This window comes from Mustelus asterias, chromosome 15 (genome assembly GCF_964213995.1).
Source record: "Mustelus asterias chromosome 15, sMusAst1.hap1.1, whole genome shotgun sequence".
In the NCBI taxonomy this organism is placed as follows: Eukaryota; Metazoa; Chordata; class Chondrichthyes; order Carcharhiniformes; family Triakidae; genus Mustelus; species Mustelus asterias.
The window spans coordinates 77982758-78006804 of NC_135815.1; the positions used below are offsets into that span (position 1 = coordinate 77982758).

Sequence of the window (24047 nt, forward strand, 5' to 3'; positions counted from 1 at the left end):
GAGCAGAAAAATCACCATCATTCCCTGTCCTCCCCATTGCCGCCATTCCCATGTCCAGAATTTAGGCCAGTTTTTGTACCGGGCAGAAACCTGGCGGATCTGAAATTTGTCACATATTCACCGGAATTCTACCACCCTGCCCGCCACGGAATCGGGCAAGGTTCATGTTGTAATGAGCATAAGATCATTAAATGGTTGGGATTGTGTCAACTACCGATCTCTGTGCCTGATCACATTAAATGTAGGAGCCACAATTGGAGGTTTGGGAGTGATGGTGCCATGATCCCCCACTGAAGAAACTGGACTTGCCGCTGGCAGCTTGTTGGGAACAGGGAGGTTTTGATCCTTGTCCAGAAAGATAAGGGTGCTGCCCGGGAATCGTAGCGTGTGTGTGTGTGTGTGTGTGTGTACCATGCAAAGATCAGTTGACCTCAGACGGGAATTTCTGGTTTAGGGGCGAGCGCGGCCAGAAAATCCCTCTGCTTGTGTCAAATTTTAAAAATAAAGGGAATAATTCCCGGCAGAGATCTTTGGGGGGTTGAGGTCCACCTCTCTCTAATAATGGGGAGGTATGACTGATAAGATTGGGCATACCTCCGCTAATGCGATATCAGGTCCTGACTGAGAGCCAGGCCAAGGTTGCTCCCAGTCTGGAGAGGCTCCACCCAAGCTCCACCTACTTTACATTGATGGCCTTAAATGAGCAGGCTGAGGCTGTGCCCCACCATAATACCATCTCTGAAACAGCCTCGAAAACCTTGCGGCAGTTCCAGCGGACACACCTCAGAGTGTGCTTTCCGCTACATGGGACTTTAGGCATGAGGAAAGGTTAAAGAAGTTGAGTCTGTTAAACTTGGAAAATAGGAGACTCAGAGATGAATTAATTAAAAACTGACTATGGACCTGAACCAGGTAAATCATTAACCATGATGGAGGACAATACTGGAGGACAAATGTTAAAAATTAACAAGTTGCAAGTAAGGAATGAAATGAGGTGGAACATTTTGACTAAAAAGGTAATCGAAATATAAACTAAATTACCAGAGTAGCAACTGTACAAAGAGATCATTTTAAAACTTTCTGGAGTGGATAGAATTGATGGATTTCTTTCCAATGAGGATAATTGACCTTCTTCGACTGAACGCCCTATTCCTTTTTTGAAAGCTCTTGTGGCCCTTTCAGTAGCCCGATGGTGTAGGGACAAGTATGAAATAACATACTTTTTTCCAGTGAAGGAGAATTATCAGTAAGGATCCCATTTTTCCACGATCTCTAGTCACTCTTGCTACAATGTGCATGAATATAGAACTTGGGGTTGGGACAGCGGATTTCAACCTCAAAAGAATGGGTGAGTTTGGACATGAGAGGTTGTAGTATTAAAAATTTGAGTTCTGACTACAACCCACCTCCAACTTGCCCAATTCTGCTTTTAACAACAGGGAGATGGAGGAGCAGGTAACTAATTCCATGGTCTGTTGAGGCTGCGGGCCTCATATTTATGCACATTTCAAATTTAACTATGGAGGGTCAGATCTCCTGGGCCTCAAGAAACCCACAGCCACAGGGAAGCCGGGACTGTTGGATGCAGGATCAGTGCCTTTCTATTTACTTCCAATGTACATTCCTCACCAAATACCTGCCATTGGAAATTCACCTGACCCTTCAAATTTCCCCACAACTTGCCCCATGCCAAGGAATTTGATCTCAACCACCTGGATGAAGCTTCCAAAATCCCCCTCACATGGAAGCCCATGACCTCCAAACCTGGGACCTATGGTCCCCTCTCCCTCCCCCACCCTCCCATCCCTCAAGCCATGACCTCCCCCAAGCCTTTACCGTCTCCAAAGGCTCTGATCCCAAATCCAAGCCAACCCACCTATCTGTTCCAATCCCCATGCTGAGGCCTCCAGTTACACCCCCAACTCCCTGGCCTCTGACCTTCTACTGGCCTCTAATCTTCTGACACCCCCACAGCGATCAGACACCCCATCCTGTGATCTGACACCGGACACTCACCCCCACTCATTCAATCAGGGACCATACCTACCTGGTCTACAGCCTCTTGTCCCATGTTCACTGTCTGACTGGAAACCATGTCTGTCAATCCAAGTTGACTTCCAAGCAGGGCACCAGTCAGTGATGCCACATACGTACTGAGGGGTTAGAGCTCCATAGCATGTGGGAAAACCTGAACTTCTGGGCTCCCTGCAAGCTGAAGGCACCCCACATAGCTATCCAGAGATCCAGGCAGCATATAGTTGAGGGTGGGGGGTCATTCCACCAACTGCTTGCTTCTCTTCCTACCTGTGGAAAGGGAGCAGCCATTGATGACATTAATCAGTAATCACAGCAAATACCAATCAGCAGCTATATCTGCAGAACTTTATCCAATAAATTATTTCCATGGAATTGTATCCATTGGAACAATACTCATGCAACTCCATTCTTGGATCCGTATCATGCAACTGTATCCATGCAACCATAATCAGGAACTTTATCCATGGGACCATATCCATGTATCCGGATCCATGCAATTATATCCATGTATTTATATCCATCGAATTGTATCTATGGAATTATGCCCTGGGAAAGATTACTCCTTCAGAAAGCAGAAGCAGGAATTTGGATTTTTTTCTTGAAACTGTTTTTAAAATAAATAAAAGATGTTTGCTCTGTTCATCGCAGCTTCATTTCCCCAGATGGAGACCTTTTCTTGCATAGTGTAGAGCTGGGAAATCCAAAGGCAAAAATGTAATAGCATTTCTCTCTCAGTCTGTAACTGTCAGGATGCTTTTCACTCTTTCTCTCTCTTACCACATGTGTCACCTCGTTTCTCTTTTTCAGTCATTGTGTTGAGAATGGTTTTGACAGCCTGTCTCTATGTATGTGGGTGAGAGACATCATACAGTATTAAACAGGGAAATAGCCATAATTTGCACAGCCAAAGACATAGCTCTAGGAATATCCAATTTATATATATATATAAGCAAGCTAGTAACCTCTGGAATTACATTTCTCTGTGGTACTTAACATCCTGCAAGATTTAGAAGCTGAGAGTGAGTGTTGTCAGAACACTTGAGAGCAATTCTGGTAATCAACAGGCTATTGATAGCATTTTTGTACAGTACCAATCATGTTAAATTATAAAAATAATCCTTTAATTTTATGTGGGTGACGATCAAAGATTAGACAAAACACAAAGTAGAACCTATTCTGATGAAAGGTTATTGACTTGAAATGCTACTCACTGCCTAACATGCTGAGGGTTTCCAGAATTTTCCGTTTCTTATTTCGTATTCCTCAGTATTTTGCTTTTGATGAAGTAGAGTTGTAGGCCAGAGTTTTCCAGCCCCTCACGCTGCGTCACCGCTGCAAACGAGGATGGAGAATTTGGTGCTCAGCTCTGCTCACTGCAGCGGGACCAGAGAATCCCACTGACGTGAATGGTCGGAACATTCCACCCGTAGAGTCATAATGGAATAGAAGGAGACCATTCGTTCATGAAGTCCATGCCAGCTCTCTGTGGAGTATTCCAGTCAGTTCCATTCCCCTGCTCTAACCCCTCATGTCCCCATCAAATTTCATTTTGAAATAAGCAAATCTGCTTCCACCACCCTCATTGGTAGTGAGTTCTAGGTCCTTACCACTTGCTGTGTAAAAAACAATCCTCACAACCTCTTGTATCTCTTGTTCAAAAACCTGAAAACAATGTCCCTCTGTGTACCATCAGCTATTGGGAACATTTTTTCTTTGTCCACCTTATCTGAACCTGCCATAATCTTGTGCACCTCTATCAAATCACCTCTCAACTTCCAATGCTCCAAGGAGAATAACTCCAGCTTCTCCAACCTAACCTTGCAACTAAAATTCTTCAGCCCCTGAAACATTTTGATAAATCTCCTCTGCACCTTCTCCATTTCCTTGCATTGCCTTCATCAGCCTTCTCTGTTACTTCATGAAAAAAATCAATTAGATTAGTCAAACACAGTCTGTCTTTTACAAATCTGTGCTGGCTCCTCTTAATTAATTCAAAACTCTCCAAGTGCTGGTTGATTTTTTTCCCCCTGATTATTATTTCTAAAACCTAAATGCTAAGCACCATTTAATTAATCGAATTGACAGCTACCTTCCTCTATATTTTGAATAATTTAATTAATTATAGTGTTACAGCATCTTTGATCACTGCTGCGAGTGAAAACATTCTGTACATATTCTGGAAACATAGAAACTAGAAGCAGGAGTGAGGCCATTTGGCCCTTCGAGCCTGCTCCGCCATTCATTTTGATCATGGCTGATCATCAAATTCAAAATCTTGATACCCCCCTTCCCCCATACCTCTTGATCCCTTTAGCCCCAAGAGCTATATCTAATTTCTTCTTGAAACGTTTTGGCCTCAACTGCATTCTGTCATAGTGAATTCTGAACATTCACCATGCTCTAAGTGAAGAAATTTCTCCTCACCTCAGTCCTAAAAGATTTACCCCTTATCCTTAAACTATGACCTCTAGTTCTGGACTCCCCCACCATCAGGAATATTCTTTCTGAATCTACCCTGTCTAACCCTGTTAGAATTTTATAATTTTCTATGAGATCTAAACTCCAATGAATATAATCCTAACCAATTTAAGCTCTCCTCATATGACAGACCTGCCATCCCAGGAATCAGCCTGGTAAACCTTCGCTGCACTCCCTCTATAGAAAGGACATCCTTCCTCAGATAAGTTTACCAAAACTGCACACAATACTCCAGGTGTGGCCTCATCAATACCCTATACAATTGCAGTATACTCAATATCTCTCGCTATGAAGGCCAACATACCATTTGGGTTTTTTTTGGTGCTTTACCTGCGCACTTACTTTCAGTGCCTAATGCACAAGGAAATGATGGAAGAACATCCATAGAGCTATTTAACACAAATAAATTACAATCTGTAGGTACTTATAAACAGGAGCTGTGCACATACAGTAGCTGGGATTTTCCAGTCCCATCTGCAATGGTGTTGTGAGACTTCTTACTGCAGTCACAGTGGGCCACAGCTGAGGGTCTCAACAGGCTTCTTGAGATTCTGCGGCCCATGGCTGAGAGGCTCAAGAGTTTGCAGGAGACCTAGCAGGACAGCGCCGAGACACAGCGGGCTATGGCAGCAGCCCTTGAGAACGTGGTCCAGTCACGGAGGGTCATGGCTGAGGGGCTGCAGACTGTGGCCCAGTCTCAGACGGCACTTGCTGCTGCCATTGACAAGTGGCCCCCGACTCAGAGGGCCATCGCAGAGGACTCGACCACCATGGCAAGAAAGCAGGTGGTCCTCCAGGACTGGCAGGGCTAGGTGACGCCAGAGCTTCTGGGGCTCACTGCAGAAGGACCACCGTCCCATGGAGTGACCCAGGGGCCCACCAGAACCCCGAGAAAGAGGAAGGGCCTTCCACTCAGGACACTGCGGTTGTGGCTACACCTTCTGGCTCCCCGCTTCCTGACACCAGGGCATCTCAGGAGCAGCGGGATGAAGAGAGTGTCATGGAAACGTCCCAGACACCTGGAAGCTGGCCGGGGCCCTCAAGATCCAGGCTCTCCAGAGGATGATTGCCAAGGGCATCACAGGCCACAGGATGCGGTAGGCAACTGGCCGCCTTGCGATGTACATCCCAGGGAGACACTGAGACGTAGTGGCAGGCGACGTAAGGTTAAGAAGTTGTAGCGGCACTAAGATGGCATGAGTGAAGGGCAACACTAGGTAGATGGAATATTTAGGCACTTTAAAGTCTCATGTTCACATGTTTTTATATTATCACTTATTTTGAAAGCACTATTATTGGCAACTGTAAATATTATTTCACCCCACACCTGTGACTAACTGGTCCAGATCAAATTTAATATACTGGCCAGCTGGGGCATACAGGGCATCCGTGACCTCCTTGACAAACTTGTGGATGGATGGTTGGTAAATGCCACAAAGGTCTCCACTGGTGGTCTGGAAGGACCCAATGGCGTAAAAGTTTAAGGCGGCCGTCACTTTCACAGCCACCGGGAGTGAGTGCCTGCCCACTCCCCCCACCCCCCTCCCGCCAACCCCCACATACCCCCCCCCCCACGTCCTCCACCCCCACCACCCCCCACCTCCCCCCCAACGCCAACTTGCAACAAATGGCACAGGTGCGCAATGTCTCCATTTGATCCGGAGACAGTTGCTTGAAGGATACTTGCTTGCAGAACTGCCGGGGTCTCCGCCCTCTCCTTTTCCTGCACCCCCCACCCCCTCGGGGTGAATGGCAGTCCTGCCTCCGGCAGCCATCTCCCTCTACTCCTGCAAGTGGTAAGGCCTGGGCCTCCTCCACCCGCAATTCATCCTCCAGCTCCTCCTCCTCAGCTCCAGCAGCAACCAAAAGAACAGCAAGATCATTGGGTTGCATCTTAAATGCCATCTCGTCAATCTGAAGAGGGGGAACATTTGGGGAAGGGGGGAGACAGATGGAGAGGTTAAAGAACTCTTCTCGCCCCCAGCCCAGTAACACACACTGTCCATACCCCCCCCTCCCCCACAGACTCCCAGCAACACACACTCCCCATACTCCCTCACAGACCCCCAGCAACACACACTCCCCATACTCCCTCACAGACCCCCAGCAACACACACTCCCCATACTCCCTCACAGACCCCCAGCAACACACACTCCCCATACTCCCTCACAGACTCCCAGCAACACACACTCCCCATACTCCCCCACAGCCCCGAGGCAACACACACTCCCCATACCCCCCACAGACCCCCAGCAACACACACTCCCCATACTCCCCCACAGCCCCGAGGCAACACACACTCCCCATACCCCCCACAGACCCCCAGCAACACACACTCCCCATACTCCCCCACAGCCCCGAGGCAACACACACTCCCCATACTCCCCCACAGACCCCCAGCAACACACACTCCCCATACTCCCCCACAGCCCCGAGGCAACACACACTCCCCATACTCCCTCACAGACCCCCAGCAACACACACTCCCCATACCTCCCACAGACCCCCAGCAACACACACTCCCCATACTCCCCCACAGCCCCGAGGCAACACACACTCCCCATACCCCCCACAGACCCCCAGCAACACATACTCCCCCACAGACCCCCAGCAACACACACTCCCCATACCCCCCACAGACCCCCAGCAATACACACTCCCCCACAGACCCCCAGCAACACACACTCCCCATACCCCCCACAGACCCCCAGCAACACACACTCCCTATACCCCCCCATAGCCCCAGGCAACACACACTACTCCCCCCCCACAGCCCCCAGGCAACACACACACCCCATAGACCCCCACAGCCCCTCAGCAACACACACTCCCCGTACCCCCCCACAGCCCCCCAGCAACACACACTCCCCATACCCACTCCCCCACCCCCAGCACCACACACTCCCCATACCCCCCCCCCAGCAACACACACTCCCCGTACCCCCCCCCCCCCCCCCCACAGCCCTCAGCAACACACACTCCCCATACACCCCCACAGGCCCACAACAACACACACTCTCCATACCCCCTCCCCACAGACCCCCAGGAACACACACTCCTCATACCCACTCCCCCAAACCCCCCCACAGGCCCCCAGCAACACACACTCCCCTAACCCCCAGCAACACACACTCCCCATATCCCCCCACACACCCCCAGCAACACACACTCCCCATACCCCCCCAACACACTCCCAGCAACACACACTCCCCATACCCCCCACAGGCCCCCAGCAACACACACTCCCCATACCTCCCCCCTCCCACAGGCCCCCAGCAATACCCACTCCCCTAACCTCCAGCAACACACACTCCCCATACCCCCCCAACACACTCCCAGCAACACACACTCCCCATACCCCCCACAGGCCCCCAGCAACACACACTCCCCATACCCTCCCCCCCCCCCACGGCCCCCAGCAACACACACTCCTCATATCCCCCCACAGACCCCCAGCAACACACACTCCTCATACCCTCCACAGCTCCCCAGCAACACACCCCCCCAATACCCCTCCCACAGCTCCCCGGCAACACACACTCCCCATACCCCTCCACAGGCCCCAGCAACACACACTCCCCATATCCCCCCCACAGACCCCCAGCAACACACACTCCTCATCCCCTCCACAGCTCCCCAGCAACACACACCCCCAATACCCCCCCACAGCTCCCCAGCCAACACACACTCCCCATAACCCCGCCCCCCCCACAGACCCCCAGCAAAACACACTCCATAACCCCTCACAGACCCCCAGCAACACACAATCCCTGTTTCTCCACAGATCCCAGAATGGCAACACAGCCCCCGCAGTCTCCCCACTCACAAACACACACCCAGAACCCATGCAGTAGTGGCCCTAGACATTGCTGTTTGACAGCACCTGAGGCTGCAGCACTGCCACTTCAGAGAATTTCCAGCCCATCCCCCACCTGCAACTGTGCTTGCTGCTGCCAGCACTAAGACCCAGAGTCAGTGCTTAAACCCAAGGTCAGCGTTCTGAACCGGGTCCATGTTGAGAGTCCAAGGTTGGACCCATGAACAACAAACAACAGTCCCCCACCCCTTCACACACTTTAAGCCCCCAAAATGCAACATGGCTGCCAAGAAACAACCCCCCCCCCGCTGGGCACCATTCCCATTAGTCGCATCACGTGCAATTCCCGCCGTAAAACGGGCGCGATGAGGTCGTAAAATTCCACACATTAGGTTAGATAACCAAAAGCTTGGGACCGAGGCAACAGTGGACACAGCCACCAGTGAGGGAGTAAGTTAAAATCAGAGGCCAGAATTAGAGGAGTGCAGATATCTTGAGGTTTGTGGGGCCGGCAGAGATAAGGAAGAGCAAGGCCACGAAGGGATTTGCAAACAGAATTTTAAAATCAAATAATCAAGTTGACAGAATGTGGGAGACCAGCCAGAAATGTATTGATAGTCAAGCCTAGATGTAGTGAAGGCATGAATGAAGGTTTCAGAAATAGGTGAGCTAATGGAGGGCTGATGTTACAGAGGTGGAAATAGTGATGGCATGAGTATGAATATCAATTATTGCGCTTACAAAAGTATATACAGGGATATACACACACAGCCAATACTCACATCAATGGAGAAACAGTGTGATCATGTATCTGTCCATCATCTGAAAATCCATTTTCAGCTGTTATTGGTCCCAGCAATCAGATAAGTCCCCTCCCCTCCACTTTTCAGAACTTCGGGCCCAGGCAGCTGAAGGTGTCTCCGACAGTGAAGGAACGCTAGAAATCTGGGATGTGCAAAAGGCCAGAATTGGAGGAATGTTAGGATCTTGGAGAGTTGTAACACTGGAACAGCTTATAGAGAGGGAGGCAGGTGGGTGGGGGTGGTGGAGGGGATAGGTGGGGCCATTGGAGGATTTGGATGCAAGGGTTAGAATGTTAAATCTGTGGCATTGCCAGACCAGGAGCCAATATGGATGGGCAAGCACAGGGGTGATGGGTGAAGAGGACTTGGTATTGAGTTAATTCAGCAAAGACTGGTGGTTGAATGTAGGACTTTCTTTGGTCTGCCTTGCTCAGGCTGCTGACTGTCTTAATGAACCCTCCTATTTTTTTATTTTTATGTGCGAATTGACAAATGTTCTTTTTAAATCTTTCTCATGCTTGAAATTACTAAGGGAACATAGCAACCGAATTAAAATAAGTGCTTGCATTTTTTTGTTTCAACGTTCTACCGTGTGATTTTCTTTCATTAGAGACAAAAATAGACTTTGCATAGCTACAGCAAATTAGGACGTCTGGTATGTGTTGTTGCTATGTTTAGTTCAGTGAACTGTGATTTGGTAACATTTTGTGTCCAGACATTTATGCAGTCTGGAATTTTGTTGCTTTTAGTTTCTCTCTTAATTCTTCTACAGTGAGTGGTTAGTGTTTTCTTCTGCTATATTTACATAGTGTCCTTTATCATTACCCTTTATAATCCAATATTTTTAAAGCTAGTTTTTATTTCACCAATGTCTATGGGCTGGATTTTACAACCCTCCTCCCCCAGCCTCCACATGCTCACTGGCCATCTTTACAGCAGGAAAGCAGGGCGGGTGCAAGTAAAATACAAAGGGGGGCATGCCCATTGCGTCCCCACCCAGCCCTGATCTGGTCCCCATAATATGGTGGGTGGGTGGGTGTAACTGCTGTTTCAAATAGATAATGAACAGGCAATAATTAAGCTTGTTACCATGCCAATTGACCCACATTTCATACTACCCCTGTCATATGTAGACAAATGGGAGTGGGCAGGCTGTTTTTAAAAATATTTTTGGAAAGGAAGGGCAGAACATTTAGGGGGTGTCCTTTGCACATCGGGACCATAACCTGCCAAAATGTTACCTGCTCCCTTTGTATCTGTCTGCCTGGCCAAACAGCCACCCCCACCCCCTTGCCCTTCTCCCTCGGCTGCCTGATTCCCCCCTGCCCAAAAAGGCCCAACTTACCTCACCGCTCAGTGGGAGGAAGTCACACTTTCAGCCTGTTTATCCCACATGCAGCATGTTACCACTAGGGGCAGGCTTTATTCTGGGCCTATTTGATGTGGGGGTAAGATTCCAATTGGGCTTTCATTTGCATCCTATTCGCAGGATGCAAATCAGTTTCAGGCCAGCCACCGGTGGCAGAGATATTAAAACAATGCTTCGTATTGTCTTCATAGTAGAAGGTAGAAGGCACACAAAAACAATCCAGGAAGACTGGAAATCTAAGGGTCTCGTATGAATGATGAACTTTTAAAAAATAGAGAAATAAGACAGTACTGGGGAAATAAATGGGACCAAATGGTAGTCTTGATGATGGACTTGATGGGCCGAATGGCCTTCTTCTGCACTGTAGGGATTCTATGATTCTGTAGGAAAAAACAAATCCCTGGAGCTGATGGCCGACAACTAAATATTTTCAAAAGAGTTGGGTAAAGAGATAGCAGATGCTATGGTTTTTATCTTCCAGAATTCCCTAGATTTTGGAACATTGCCCATTGTTTGTAAGGTAACAACTGTAATCGCACTTTTCAAGAAAAGTGGGAGAGACAACAGGGTAACTATAGGTAAGTTATCCTGACATAAAATTTCAAATATATTACATCCACTGGCTCCCCCTTATCTACCCTGCGAGTTACAATGTCAAAAACCTCTTATAGATTTGTCAAACTTGATTTCCCTTGTACAAATCCATGTTAACTCTGTTCAATCATATTTTCAAAGTGCCCTGTTATGATGTCCTTAATAATAGCTCACTAGTAAGCTATTATTAAGGACATCATAACAGGGCACTTTGAACAGAGTTGACATGGATTTGTACAAGGGAAATCAAGTTTGACAAATCTATAAGAGGTTTTTGACATTGTAACTCAGGGTAGATAAGGGGGAGCTAGTGGATGTAATATATTTGAAATTTCATAAAGCATTCAATAAAGTGTCATAACTTACAAAATTACTACAAAAATAGAGTTATGGGATTGGGTTAATATATTAGCATGAACTGGAGTTAGTTAATGGTCAGAAAACAGAGTAAAGATAAATGGATCATATTCAGATTGGTAGGCTGTAACTAATGGGGATATCACATGCCCATGTGATGGGCTTCAGCTATGTACAATCAATATCAATGGCTTGGATGAGAGGTCTGAGTGCAATGTACACAAGGTTGCTGACAACACAAAGTTAGGTGGGAAAGTAAGCTGTCAGGAGGATGCAAAGAGACTGCAAAGGCTGTTAAGTAAGTGAGCAAGAGCACATGAAGTTATCCACTTTGGTAGAAAAAATAGAAAAACAGAATTTTTTTTTGAATGGTGAGAGACTAGGAAATGTTGGTATTCAGAGGGTTCTGGGTACCTTTGTAGATAAACCACAGTCAGTCAGTACATAGGTACAACAAATAATTAGGAGAGCAAATGGAATCTTGGCCTTTATTACAAAGGGACTAGTGTACTGTATAAGGGTAAAGAAGTCTTACTGCAATTATATGGGGCTGTGTACCTGAAGGATATACTTGCCTTCAAGGGACTGCAATGAGGTTTCAGTTGACTAATGCCTAGGATGAGGGAATTATATATTTGATATTCCCTAGAGTTTAGAAGAATGAGAGGTGATCTCAATGGAACATTAAAATTCTTTAAAAGCTAGACACTGGGAGGATGTATCCCCTAACTGAGAAGACCAAAACCATTTCAGAATGAGGAGGCAACCTTTTTGGGATGAGATGAAGACAATGATGAGTTGATTCTTCACTCAAAGGGTCCTCTACATAGGAGAGCTATGGATGCTCAGTTGTTGAGTACATTCATGTCAGTAATTGATACTTTTTTGAATACTAAGGGAACCAAGAGATTTGATGATCATATAGAAAGTGGGATCAGCCACGACTGACAGAGCAGGCTGAAAGAACAGATTGCTCTTAATTCAAATATACGTATGAAAGGCAATGGAGACAACAGGGGTTGCTTCCAATGTTCTGACCAAGATATATTCCTCAAGGGCATCACTAAAACAGATGATTTATTCATGTATCTCCTCACTGTCTACTTGGGCTGTGCCATGTGCAAATTGACTTCCATATTTCCTACATTACAGCAGTGACTAAACGTCAGAAATACTTCATTAGCTGTAAAGCTCTTTGAAAGCTCCTGAGATTGTGAAAGGTGCTACATAAATACAAATTCCTTTCATTTTTAATATTATGAAGTCTTTTAAATATGATTCTGCCACCTTATAGTTAGGATTCATTTTCTATTTGTACAAAGGACAATGTTAGTATATAGGCTGGCCCTATCTAATGGGCTGGAGAAAATAAGGCACTGACTTGATGCATGTGATTTATGCGACCCTATGGTATAGTGCTGCCATTATTTATGCTCCCGGCGTTGTCCTCCCAAACAAGTGTTTTTTTATATGTCCACTAATCACTATTGAACAGAAACCCTGCACATGCTGGAAATTTGAACAGAAACAGGGAGAAAGCTGGTCAGGTCAGACAGCAAGTGTGGCGAGAGGAATGTTGGATATAATGCTTCAGATCCATGATCTTTCATCTCGAGCCAATAAACTTTTTTGAACATTTCTGATGCAGTTTGATGTATTTGGTGTATATTTTGCTGTGTTCACAAACCTGTTTTGTCTAGATCGTCCTTTTGGCCTCTGATCTTTGGTTGTGATACACATTGGTCAGTAATTTCCAGTTTGCTGTAGATCCTAAGGTAAGTTGAATCTTTCTGATTTCCTGTCCTAACATTTCTTCAAGTGTTCCTACTGCAGAGACCATTTTGTTAAGTATGCCCTGTAGAACCTGCACCCTCATTAAACATGAGCTCATTCAAAACTCAAATGCCAGTTGCCTAATTTGCACCAAATCCCATTTACTCATCAACCCTGTGCTCAAATATCTATATTGTCTTTCAACATGATATTCAAATCATCTTTCTTGTTTTCAAGTCCTTCCATAACCTCACACCTTTCTATTTCTGTTAACCTCCTCCACTGATTTGAGGATCAATCTCCAAGATTTCTGCTGTCCTCCAATTCTAAACTTCTTGTGCAACCCTGGTTTTCATCACCCTCCCATAGGCCACGTCTACAACTGCCAAGGCCTAAGCTCTAACATTCCCTTCCTAAACCTCTCTGTCTCTCTATCTTACTCTCTTCCTGTAAGATGTTCCTTAAAACATTTAGCACCCTGATTTTGGTCACCTATAAGATTATCTTCTTAAATGGTTTGCTATCAATGTTTTTTTAAGAAAGATTCCGGGAATGCCTTGAGACACTTTACTATGTTAAAGGTGCTATATAAATAGGAGTTGTTAAGAACCAAACGGCTAAGAGTAGGAGTGAGCCAATTGGCTCCTGGATCCTGCTCCACCATTCAATTTAACACAGATATCAGACGGACATATTTTACACAGAGGGTGGTGGGGGCTGGAATGCGCTGCCAGGCAAGGTGGTGGAGGAGGACACACTGGGAACGTTTAAGACTTATCTAGACAGCCATATGAACGGAGTGGGAATGGAGGGATACAAAAGAATGGTCTAGTTTGGACCAGGGAGCAGCGTGGGCTTGGAGGGCCGAAGGGCCTGTTCCTGTGCTGTATTGTTCTTTGTTCTTTGTTGTTTGTTGTTCAATAAGTTCATGACTGATCTGGTCACGAAACTTGTTGCATGTGAAATTTGCTTAGAGCATTGAAGCATGCAAGCATAGAATGATATAGCACACAGGAGGCCATTCAACCCATCATCCTTTGGCTGTCTCTTTGATAGAGCTATCCAGCTAGTCCCACTCAATGTTTCATTTTCAAATATTTTGCCATTCTAGTTTCGAAAGTTGTTACTGAATCAGTTTCCACCATCCTTTCAAGCAGTGCATTCTGGATCATAACAACACATTGCGAAAAAATGTTCTTCTTCATGTTACGTCTGGTTCTTTTGCAATCAAATCAGTTCCCTCTGGTTACCAACTCCTTTGCCACTCAGAATGGGTTCTCAGTATTTACTCTATCAAAACCCTTAAAAATCTGAGCACTTGTATCAAATCTTCTCTCATTCAACAAGAACAGAGCGGATGCTGGAAAAACTCAGCAGGGTCTGCCAGCATCTATCAGGAGAGAAGCAGAGTTAATGTTTCGAGTCCATCGACTCTTTGTCAGAACTGAAAGGAGGGAGAATGTAGAAACTGCAACAAAAAGTAGCAACTTTAAGAACAAAAGACAGATGGCCTGGTGTGGAAGAACAACCGCAGTTTCTCTGCCTGATTGAAGTCTTTCATCCCCAGTACCATTCTCTGCATCCTCTCTAAGCCTTTGACATCCTTCCCAAAATGTCGTACCCACAACTATCCACAATACTCCAGCTGGGGCCTAGCCAGTGTTTTATAAAGTATAACTTCCTTGCTTTTATACCTAAGCTGCCACAATATTTATAAAGTCAAGGATCCCATATGTCTTTGTAACATCCTTTTCGACTCATCCTGCACCTCCATGGTTATACTGTATGCTGTCTTAATATTTTTGGCATTTTAATTTAATTTGAAATACTAAGATACTCTGGCATTTAAAATCTACATTTTCAGTGAAACATTAAAGATTTTTTAAAAATAAAATCAACCATTAAGAGTTAAGTCTTAGTTTAAATGTATGGGGGAGGGGGAGTATGGATATATTTATAGCAGCATAGTCTGTTGTTTCCTTATGGTGCTGTACCTTGATTTTTTTCCCACTGGTTGCACGTTGTCATGGTAATGGTTTCAGGAGCTGAATGTGTGATAGGCAGGATTTGTAAATTGCCCTGGGTTGATATTTATTTGCAGTCAGATGCACTTAGTTTGCCCCAGGTGACGTATTGCATATTTTTGAATGGAAAGTGTCTCATAAAAAGGCGATACACAATATCGTCTCCTTTGATCGAGAAAGATTATTTTTATAGCTTAATGAACTTTGCCGCAGATGATCATGATAAAAAAAGAAAATAAAGTTTTGCATTTCCATATAACCTTCCATGATTTCAAAAATTTCCAAATGCTCTTTGCAGTCAATAAATGACTTTGAAATGTAGGAATTATAATGCAGGAAATGCCACAGCCATTTTGTGCCCAATAACCTTCCACAAACATTAATTTGGTAATGGTTGGGTAATCTACATTAGAAATATTGGTGGAGAGATAAATATTGACCAGCACATGGAGCTGACCCACCCCGTGCTTCTTTAAAATAGGGCCATGGGATCTTTTATACCCATTTGAGAGTCAGCAGGGTTCCAGTTCAAAATCAAACTTGGAAAGACAGTGGCGGGATTTTATGGCCTCACTCGACCCGAAACTGGAAAATCCTGCCTGAGGTCCCCGGACCTTTCCATGGTCCGCCCCTTAATGCTCCGATTCCCGTGACGGGCAGGTCGGTAAAATTGTGACCAGCACTTCTGACAGTGCAGCACTCCCTCAGTGCTGCCCAGGTAGGTCAGATGTCCTCAGAGGGAGCCTCCTTGTGACTCAAGAGAGCAGAGTTTGTGGTGCCAATGAGCCAGATGGGAGAGTTTTAAACTGGAAACTTATATTAAAATTGGATTTGGTGTTGCATTCTCAGGTGTGTGGTAGAGGGGAGGGGGTGTTTTAGAGGTTGTTTGGTACTCTCACACCGAAAGAGAGGGGAAGAAAAAAGACAGAAGTAACAGCTGGAGTGCTGCCAGTGAGGGGGGGGGGGGGGGGGGGAATGTGATTGTCTGCAGGCAAAGCCAGTGAGTACAGAGCTAGCCTCAGACTGTCAGTTAGTCCCTCTGCAAAGGTTGCCCATGTCTCTCCAAGCCACTGTAACAACGCTGAGTCCGGACAAATGACAAATGAAATCAGGAGCGTGTGCCCAGCGCCTGGGTGAGGTTGTAGGCTTTGTAGAAAGTGGGGGAAGACAAGAGGGAGGAAAAGGGAGGGGGGGGAAGAAAGAAATCGCTGGCATTGGAGGGCGGCGTTGCCTGGGACAAGACAAGGGAGGGGTAGTCAATGCTGGGGGCAAACTGAGCGAGATGGAGAAGCGGGGCTGGATCACCTCCATCAGCCTGTTCCTGAGCGGCTCGGCTCTCCTGCTGCTCACCACGGCGATCTTCACCGACCACTGGTACGAGACGGACACCCGGAGGCACCGGCAGAGCTGCGATGGTCAAAGGCTGGAGAGCGGCGGCGAGGAGCAGCAGCGAGTGATGCCCATCTACAACCTGCCGCTGCGGGAGCGCAGCCAGCCGGAGGAGGCGGCCTCCTTCCCGGGCAGCCCAGCTCCGGCCACCGGAGCCTCCTCGCACCGGCTACCCCCGGCCAGCGAGCAGGATCTGCTGGAGAACTGGCGCTCGGTGTTGGGGCTCGGCGTCTTCGAGTCGGATTGCGCCCGCCCTCTGTTCGCCACCTACACGGGTCTCTGGAGAAAATGTTACTACATGGGCATCGACCGGGACATTGACCACCTCATCTCCAAAGGTAAGGGTCAGGACAACAAGACAAAGATAGACTTTCATCTCTCTTGATTTGTTTGCACTTAAACCATCTAAAAGTACAATATGAAGAATTCAGCTAAATAGCTTTGGTAGGAGTGCCCCTTGCCCATGGATAATGATATACATACATATCGACATAGACACCAGTGCAGTCCTTCAATGGGGAAATGTCTATGACTCTTAAAACAAAGAACATCCCCTCCCTCCCTGCCACCCTCCCCTTGTTATTCGGGATAATAACCGGGGGAGATTAGTTTGGGGGGAAAAAATCCTCCAAATTCCCCTTTGTTCCAGATTTTTTTAAAAATTCACGTTTCTTAAACAAAAAAGACATCCCGGATTCTCCAGGCTCAGCGAGTGTTAATATGAAATGAGTGATTATTGTTACTTGTGTAAATTTCTTCCACCTTCACCCCCCCCCAAACAAAACATTAAATGTTCTGAAATTGCCTTTTCCGTTGGTTTGTGGAAGTCGGTTTGCATCCAGGATAGTTTGAGACCATTTAAAGTGGAGATTGGCGTTTCTTATACGGATTTTCATCAACTCAATACATATCCCAGAGGGCTTTACACTAAACTAAATGTTCCTTTAAATTGCCTATTCGCTGTTGTAAGAAATTCTCCAATCCATTTGTGCACAAGCATTAGTTAATCATCCTTTTTGTTGTGCATTATGAGTTACATGTTAGCCAGACCACCCGGCTTCTTAAAGCTGTGATATCTCAAACCTTAGCGGTGGGACTTTGGAAGCCACAACATTGTGACTCAGTAGTGAGACTGTCACCAGAGATAAGACTGACACTTGTAAAGCAGCTGATTATGTGTCTGATTTATTTTTTCCCTCGGAGTGAAATCTGTGACATTGAAGCTGTCATTAAATATATTTCCTTTGACTTTGGGGGAGTTTCAATTCGTCTTGGGGGCTTTCTCTGTCATGCATACTTAGAGCAGAATCATAAGTGATTTGCTCTCCCAAGCACTTGTCTGTGCTTATTTTCGGCTTGCCGGTGGATGTGAATGAATCTAGCATGGGTTGAGTTAATGAGTACAAATCAGCAATTTTGTCACCTTATAGCTGTAACTATATTTTTATTGAAATGGCTGGAGAAAGCTGTTATCGTCGGCTGGCGCGGTGTGAATGGTTATTATATTGCATTAAATGTAGCTGTTAGCTATTGAATAACTATCTAACAAGCATCACAAAAATATTGCCGAGCATAAATTATCCTAATTTCTTAGAAATATAGGAACAGGAGTAAACTATGAAGCCCCCTCGATCTTTCCCACCGAGGAAATGTATTTTTCTTGGAAATTGTGTTTTTCGAATGATGCTCAGTGCTGGAGAGACTCCATCACATTTTCCCTCCTCCATTTGGGAGTGGAGTGCTGCTCCCTGATCCACCTTAGCATCAGTGGAGCTTTATTTTGCGCGGTTTGTTTGAATCTCATTATTCACAGAACACCCCAAGCATGACCAATTATAAAGCACCCATCAGAACCTCAGGGAATCCCCAAGCATTTTACAGCTAATTAAGTCCTTTTTGAAATGTGGTCACTGCTGTAACACAGGGAAAGGTGGCAGCCAATTTGCAGGGTCCCACAAACAGCAGTGATGTAAAAGATTTGATCTATTTTGCAGTTGGTTGTTGAGGGATCGCCATTGTACAGGACACTGGGAAAATTCCCCTGCTCCTCTTCATTTAATTATAGAATCATAGAATCCCTACGGTGCAGAGGGAGGCCATTCGGCCCATCGAGCTTGCACCGACCACAATCCCACCGAAACCCTATTCCCGTAACCCCACACATTTATCCTGTTAATCCCCTGACACTACGGTCAATTTAGCATGGCCAATCAACCTAACCCGCACATCTTTGCACTGTCGGAGGAAACCGGAGCACCCGGAGGAAACCCACACAGACACGGGGAGAACGTGCAAACTCTACACAGACAGTCACCCAAGGCTGGAATTGAACCCGGGTTCCTGGCGCTGTTCTGGGATATTTTACATCCTCCTGAATGGGCAGAGAGGGCTTTGGTTGGATACCTCACCTGAAAAACAACATCTGCAACTGTGCAACACTTCCTGAAGTGTCAGCCTAGATTAAATACTTAAATCCCTCAATAAAGTTTGAACCCACAATCTTCAGATTCAGGGGGCAGAAGTGCCACCACTGTGCCAAGGCTGACATCTTCACCACATCAGCTCTCTCTCTGGTGTTTCTGAGACACAATCAAATGTAGGTGCTGTTTGGTGTGATGTTTTGGGTGGTTTTATGCCGCTGGTTTACACAATCATTTCACTTTGTGCCCTTATGTGAGCAAGAACAGTCGCAGATCATTTCCTCTAGGATGTGAGCCTGTAATGTGGAAGATTTGTAATTCAGCACAAATTGGTACTGAATTGCTTAGCTCGGTTATTGAAATTAGAAGTTTGCCTCAGTGAGAAACATGGCAACGAAAATCAAACTGGTGAAATAAAGCATGGAGTTAAAATGTAATTGGGGAAGAATTGCTCAGGTCTCTTTCTGTCGTGACTCTGTAGTTACATTCAAGAATTAGTTTATAATGTTGTTACACATCATAGCCATTACAGAGCAAAAGAGCTTTGGCTTGGTGTTGGTTGTGCTATACATGATCTGGTAACATTTGATGCTAATGTTTACTGCCAAAAGTGGAAGGTATTTTATTACACACTGTAGACATCCCTCAGCTACCAATTCCTACTGTGCTTTTAAGTCTTACTCCAGAGACCTGAATTAAAGTTGACACATCAGTGCGGTACTGAGGGGGAGTGCAACACTGTCAAAGGTGTCACCTTTCAATTGAGACGTGAAACCAAAATCCCACCTGCCCTCTTCGGTGGATGTAAAAGATCTGTCAGTACGATTCAAAGAAGAGCAGGAGAGCTTTCCCAGTCTCCTGGTCAGTATTAACTAGGTTGGTTCTCGGGATGAGAGAGTTATTGTACGATGTGAGGCTGAGTAAGTTGGGTCTATACTCTCTGGAGTTTAGAAGAATGAGAGATGAACTAATTGAAACATTCAAGATTCATAAGGAGACCGACAGATTAGTCACTGAGGGGTTGTTTGCATAGGCTGCAGAATCTAGATCATGGGGACACAGTCTCAAGAAAAGGGGGTGATCATTTAGGAATGAGATGTGGAGAAATGCTTTTACCCAGAGGGTTGTGAATCTTTGGAATTCTCTACCCCAGAGGGTTGTGGATGCTCCATCATTGAATATATTTAAAGCTGAGATAGACAGCTTTAAAGGGAATCAAGAGATGTGGGGAGCTGATGGGCAGAATATTAGGCATGTTCATATTGAATGGCAGAACAAGCTCAAGAGGCCGAATGGTCTACCCCTGCTCCGATTTCTTATGTTCTTTTTTTAATCCCTCAGCTAACCGTGTACAAAATTGGCAGCCACACTTTCCTACATTACAGCAGTGATTGCATTTCAAGACGTACTTAAATTGCTATAATGCACTTTGGAAAGGTTGTGCAGCCCTGAAAAAACATAACTTGTATTCATATACCACTTATCAATAATGAAATGTCTCCGGCTTCTTCATAGAAGCATTATGAAACAATATTTGACACAAAGCCATGCAAGGAAGGAAGTATTACAGCAGCTGACTAAAAGCTTGATGAAAGAAGTATGTTTTAAGGAGCATCTTAAAGGAGGAAAGAAGTAGAGAAGCAGAGAGAATTCCAGAGCCTAGAGCCTAAACAGCTGAAAGCAAGGTCACCAATATTGGAGGGATTTAATTCAGGGATGCCAAAGAGACCAGGAGGGCCATTGTAGGGTTGTGGAGCTGGAGGAGATTTCATAGATCATAGAAATCATAGAAACCCTACAGTGCAGAAGGAGGCCATTCGGCCCATCGAGTCCGCACCGACCACAATCACACCCAGGCCCTACCCCCACATATTTACCCGCTAATCCCGCCAACCTACGCATCTCAGGACTCTAAGGGGCAATTTTTTTAACCTGGCCAATCAACCTAACCAGCACATCTTTGGACTGTGGGAGGAAACCGGAGCACCCGGAGGAAACCCACGCAGACACGAGGAGAATGTGCAAACTCCACACAGACAGTGACCCGAGCCGGGAATCGAACCCGGGACCCTGGAGCTGTGAAGCAGCAGTGCTAACCACTGTGCTGCCGTGCCGCCCCAACCACTGTGCTGCCGTGCCGTGCCGTGATAGGAGGAACAAGGCAGTGGGGAGATATGAAAACAAGGATGCAAATTTTTAAAATTGGCATATCACTTTCCCGAGAGCCAACGTAGGTTAGCAAGCAAAGTGGTGATGGGTGAATGGGACTTGGGACACAAGCAGTAGTGTTCGGGAAGACCTGCAGTTTACAGAGTAGAATGTGAGATGCGAGTCAGGAGTGTGTAATAAAAACATGGATGAGAGTTTTAACAGCAGATATGCTGAGATGGGGCAGTGACATGCAATTTTATTGATTGGAAATGGGTGATCTTCGTGTTAGTGTGGATATGTAGTTGGAGTCTAATACAATATCAAGGTTGTAGACAGTCTGGTTCAGCTTCTGATAGTTGGCAGGGTACAGAGTTTGTGGTTGGTATTGAAGACAGTGGGCTTTGGTCGTCCCAATATTTAGTTGGAGGAAATGTTTCCTCATTTAGGACTGGATTATGGACAAACAGCCTTACAATTATGAGACAGTGGAGGGGTTGAGTGAGGTGATGGTGAGGTAGAGCTGGGTGTCACAGCATGCATTTGGAAATTGATGCTGTGTTTTTGGATGATGATGTCAAGGGGCAGTATATAGATAGGAGGGGGGTCAAGAATAGGTCCTTGGGGGACACCATAGATAATAGTGTGGGAGCATGAAGAGTAGTTATTGTAGGGGATACTCTGGATACAATTAGTTGATAAGAATGGAACCAGGTCCCACCCAGCCGGACAACATTGGAGAGACGTTAGAGTAGGATGGTGTGGTCAAACATGTTAAAAACCACTGACAGATTAAGGACAAGGAGGAAGAATTTACTTTTGACACAGATAGCAGTCACATAGGTTGTCATTTGTGACTTTGGTAAGAGTGTTTTTGGTACTGTCACAGGGTTGTCATTTGTGACTTTGGTAAGAGTGTTTTTGGTACTGTCACAGGGTTGGAAACATTATTTAAAGGAACCAAACATGGAGATGCAGAAAAGATGGGCATGGATTTGGGAGGCAATAACATGATGTAGACTTTGGAGTGGAAAGTGGGGTTTGTGAAAGGGTGGCAATTTGCAAGGACCACATACCAGAGTGAGAGGCTGGGGGCTGCTGATCCATCCAGGGTGAATATACCAGCCAAAATCTTGCTGCACTTTATACCGGTGAGATCTTACGGTCCTACCAGTGGCGCTCCCCTGCCGCGGATTTCCCTGTGGTTCAATGACAACAGCAGGACTATAAGGTCCCGCTCGCTGCCAGCCAGTGACATGCCACCTCCCACTGCCACGGAACACACCGCAGAGGAAGACAATAATCCCGCCCACCGGTTTTAAGGAAAATTCTTTTTTACGGAATGAACTGAGCCCCGATCCATTCTGTAATAATGGGATTTACCTTGTATATTTGACCAGATGACAGTCCCACAGCTTCAAGCTGATATCAGCTTTCTTTATTGCCAGATGTTAAAAATTGAATTTAATTCTCAAAATATTATGGTAGGATTTGAAAATGCATTGTATTGCACAGAAGTTTCACTGTAGAATAAGTCCTTAGATCCTAATGGGGAATGGATTGAACCCATGGACTCCTGACTTGGAGGGAAGAGTGTTTATTTGTTTTGCCCTAAAAGAAAGAGGGAAGAGTGTTACCACATGAAGCAAGCTAACATAATATTGGCTGGAATTTTTGTGTCATAACAGTGAGAAAACCGGAGCGATCCGTGCCTGTCTGACCGCCCCCTTGACCAGACCACAATTGTCACACACTTTGTCACTTTTTATGAGAGTGTTGAGTTGCGTGCTGGTTCGGGGGGGGGGGGGGGGGGGGTGCAGATGGATGGAGGGATGGGGTCTAAACACGCCGGTGAGCCCAGCTGCAAAGTGATCGGGCGCCGTTTTGAAAGGGCAGCCCAATCCTCACAGTGCACTAGGAGACCTTCTCCATCCTCCCATGGACATTGGGACACCCCATCTCCCCATTGGTGGCATGTTTCCCCACCCCCCTCCCTGACACGAATCGCCTGCATGGGGGCACTCCTAATGGGTCTCTCTTCATGACCCCTGACATGTCCCCCTTCATGCCCCACTCCTTTATGACCCCTTTTTATGACCCGCCCCATCACAACCCCACCTGTATAGACCCCCCCCCCAGTTATAGCCCCTGTCAAGCCCCACCCCCACTCAGGCCCTACTCCTGCTCAGCCCTCATCCCTTTGGCACTGCCCCTTGCACACTGGCAGTGCCTAGCTGGCGCTGCCAGTGTGTCAGGTGAGTACAGCCCACCCATATCCGCGACCACCCGGGGGCTTCTGTGATCTCTGAGCCCCTTGGCGTGGCCATTACGGCTGGTCTCTGCTAGTGGAGACCAGAAGCGATTCTCGCTGGGCTCAGGTCATGCCCAAGGGTTGGAAAGTTCCGGGAGCTTGGAGAATCCGGCGTTGAACGGGCGAAGCATATTTAAATGCTACTTTAGATATGCTAATCAGCCTCGTGCCCTTTATGGGCAAGATCTGGTTTGTGCCAGTAACAACGGACTGGGATGATTGCAAACCATTTGGTGCACACAACTTTCTGGGATTGGAGCGATCCGTACCAGGCGCGGCGAGACTGGAAAATCACCCCCATGACTACGGTTTTTCGTTAGAGAAAGCTTTTGGCAAATATATGCTTTTAGCTTTCTGAAAACAAATTCAAGAAATCACTAACATTTCCGTGTTATTCTGTTGATGATTTGCATCCTTTTCTATGCACTTTATACCACAGATTGTTGATGAAAAGAGATGGTTTTGGCGACCCTTAGTGTATATTATAGGTATTGCAAGTTCTGTTTGTAGTCTGTACATGAAAGGC

The 24047-nt window shown here is 46.2% G+C and overlaps 1 protein-coding gene across 1 annotated transcript in view; it reads left to right on the forward strand.

The window, feature by feature from the left end:
* The first annotated feature begins 16259 nt into the window (after positions 1 to 16259).
* The window catches only part of tmem178a (transmembrane protein 178a), a 33449-nt gene continuing 25661 nt past the window's right edge, over positions 16260 to 24047 (forward strand). The window contains exon 1 of the mRNA XM_078230185.1: positions 16260 to 16980. Coding sequence (XP_078086311.1) covers positions 16356 to 16980 — 625 coding nt within the window. The 5' untranslated portion in view covers positions 16260 to 16355. The remainder of the gene's footprint in view (positions 16981 to 24047) is intronic.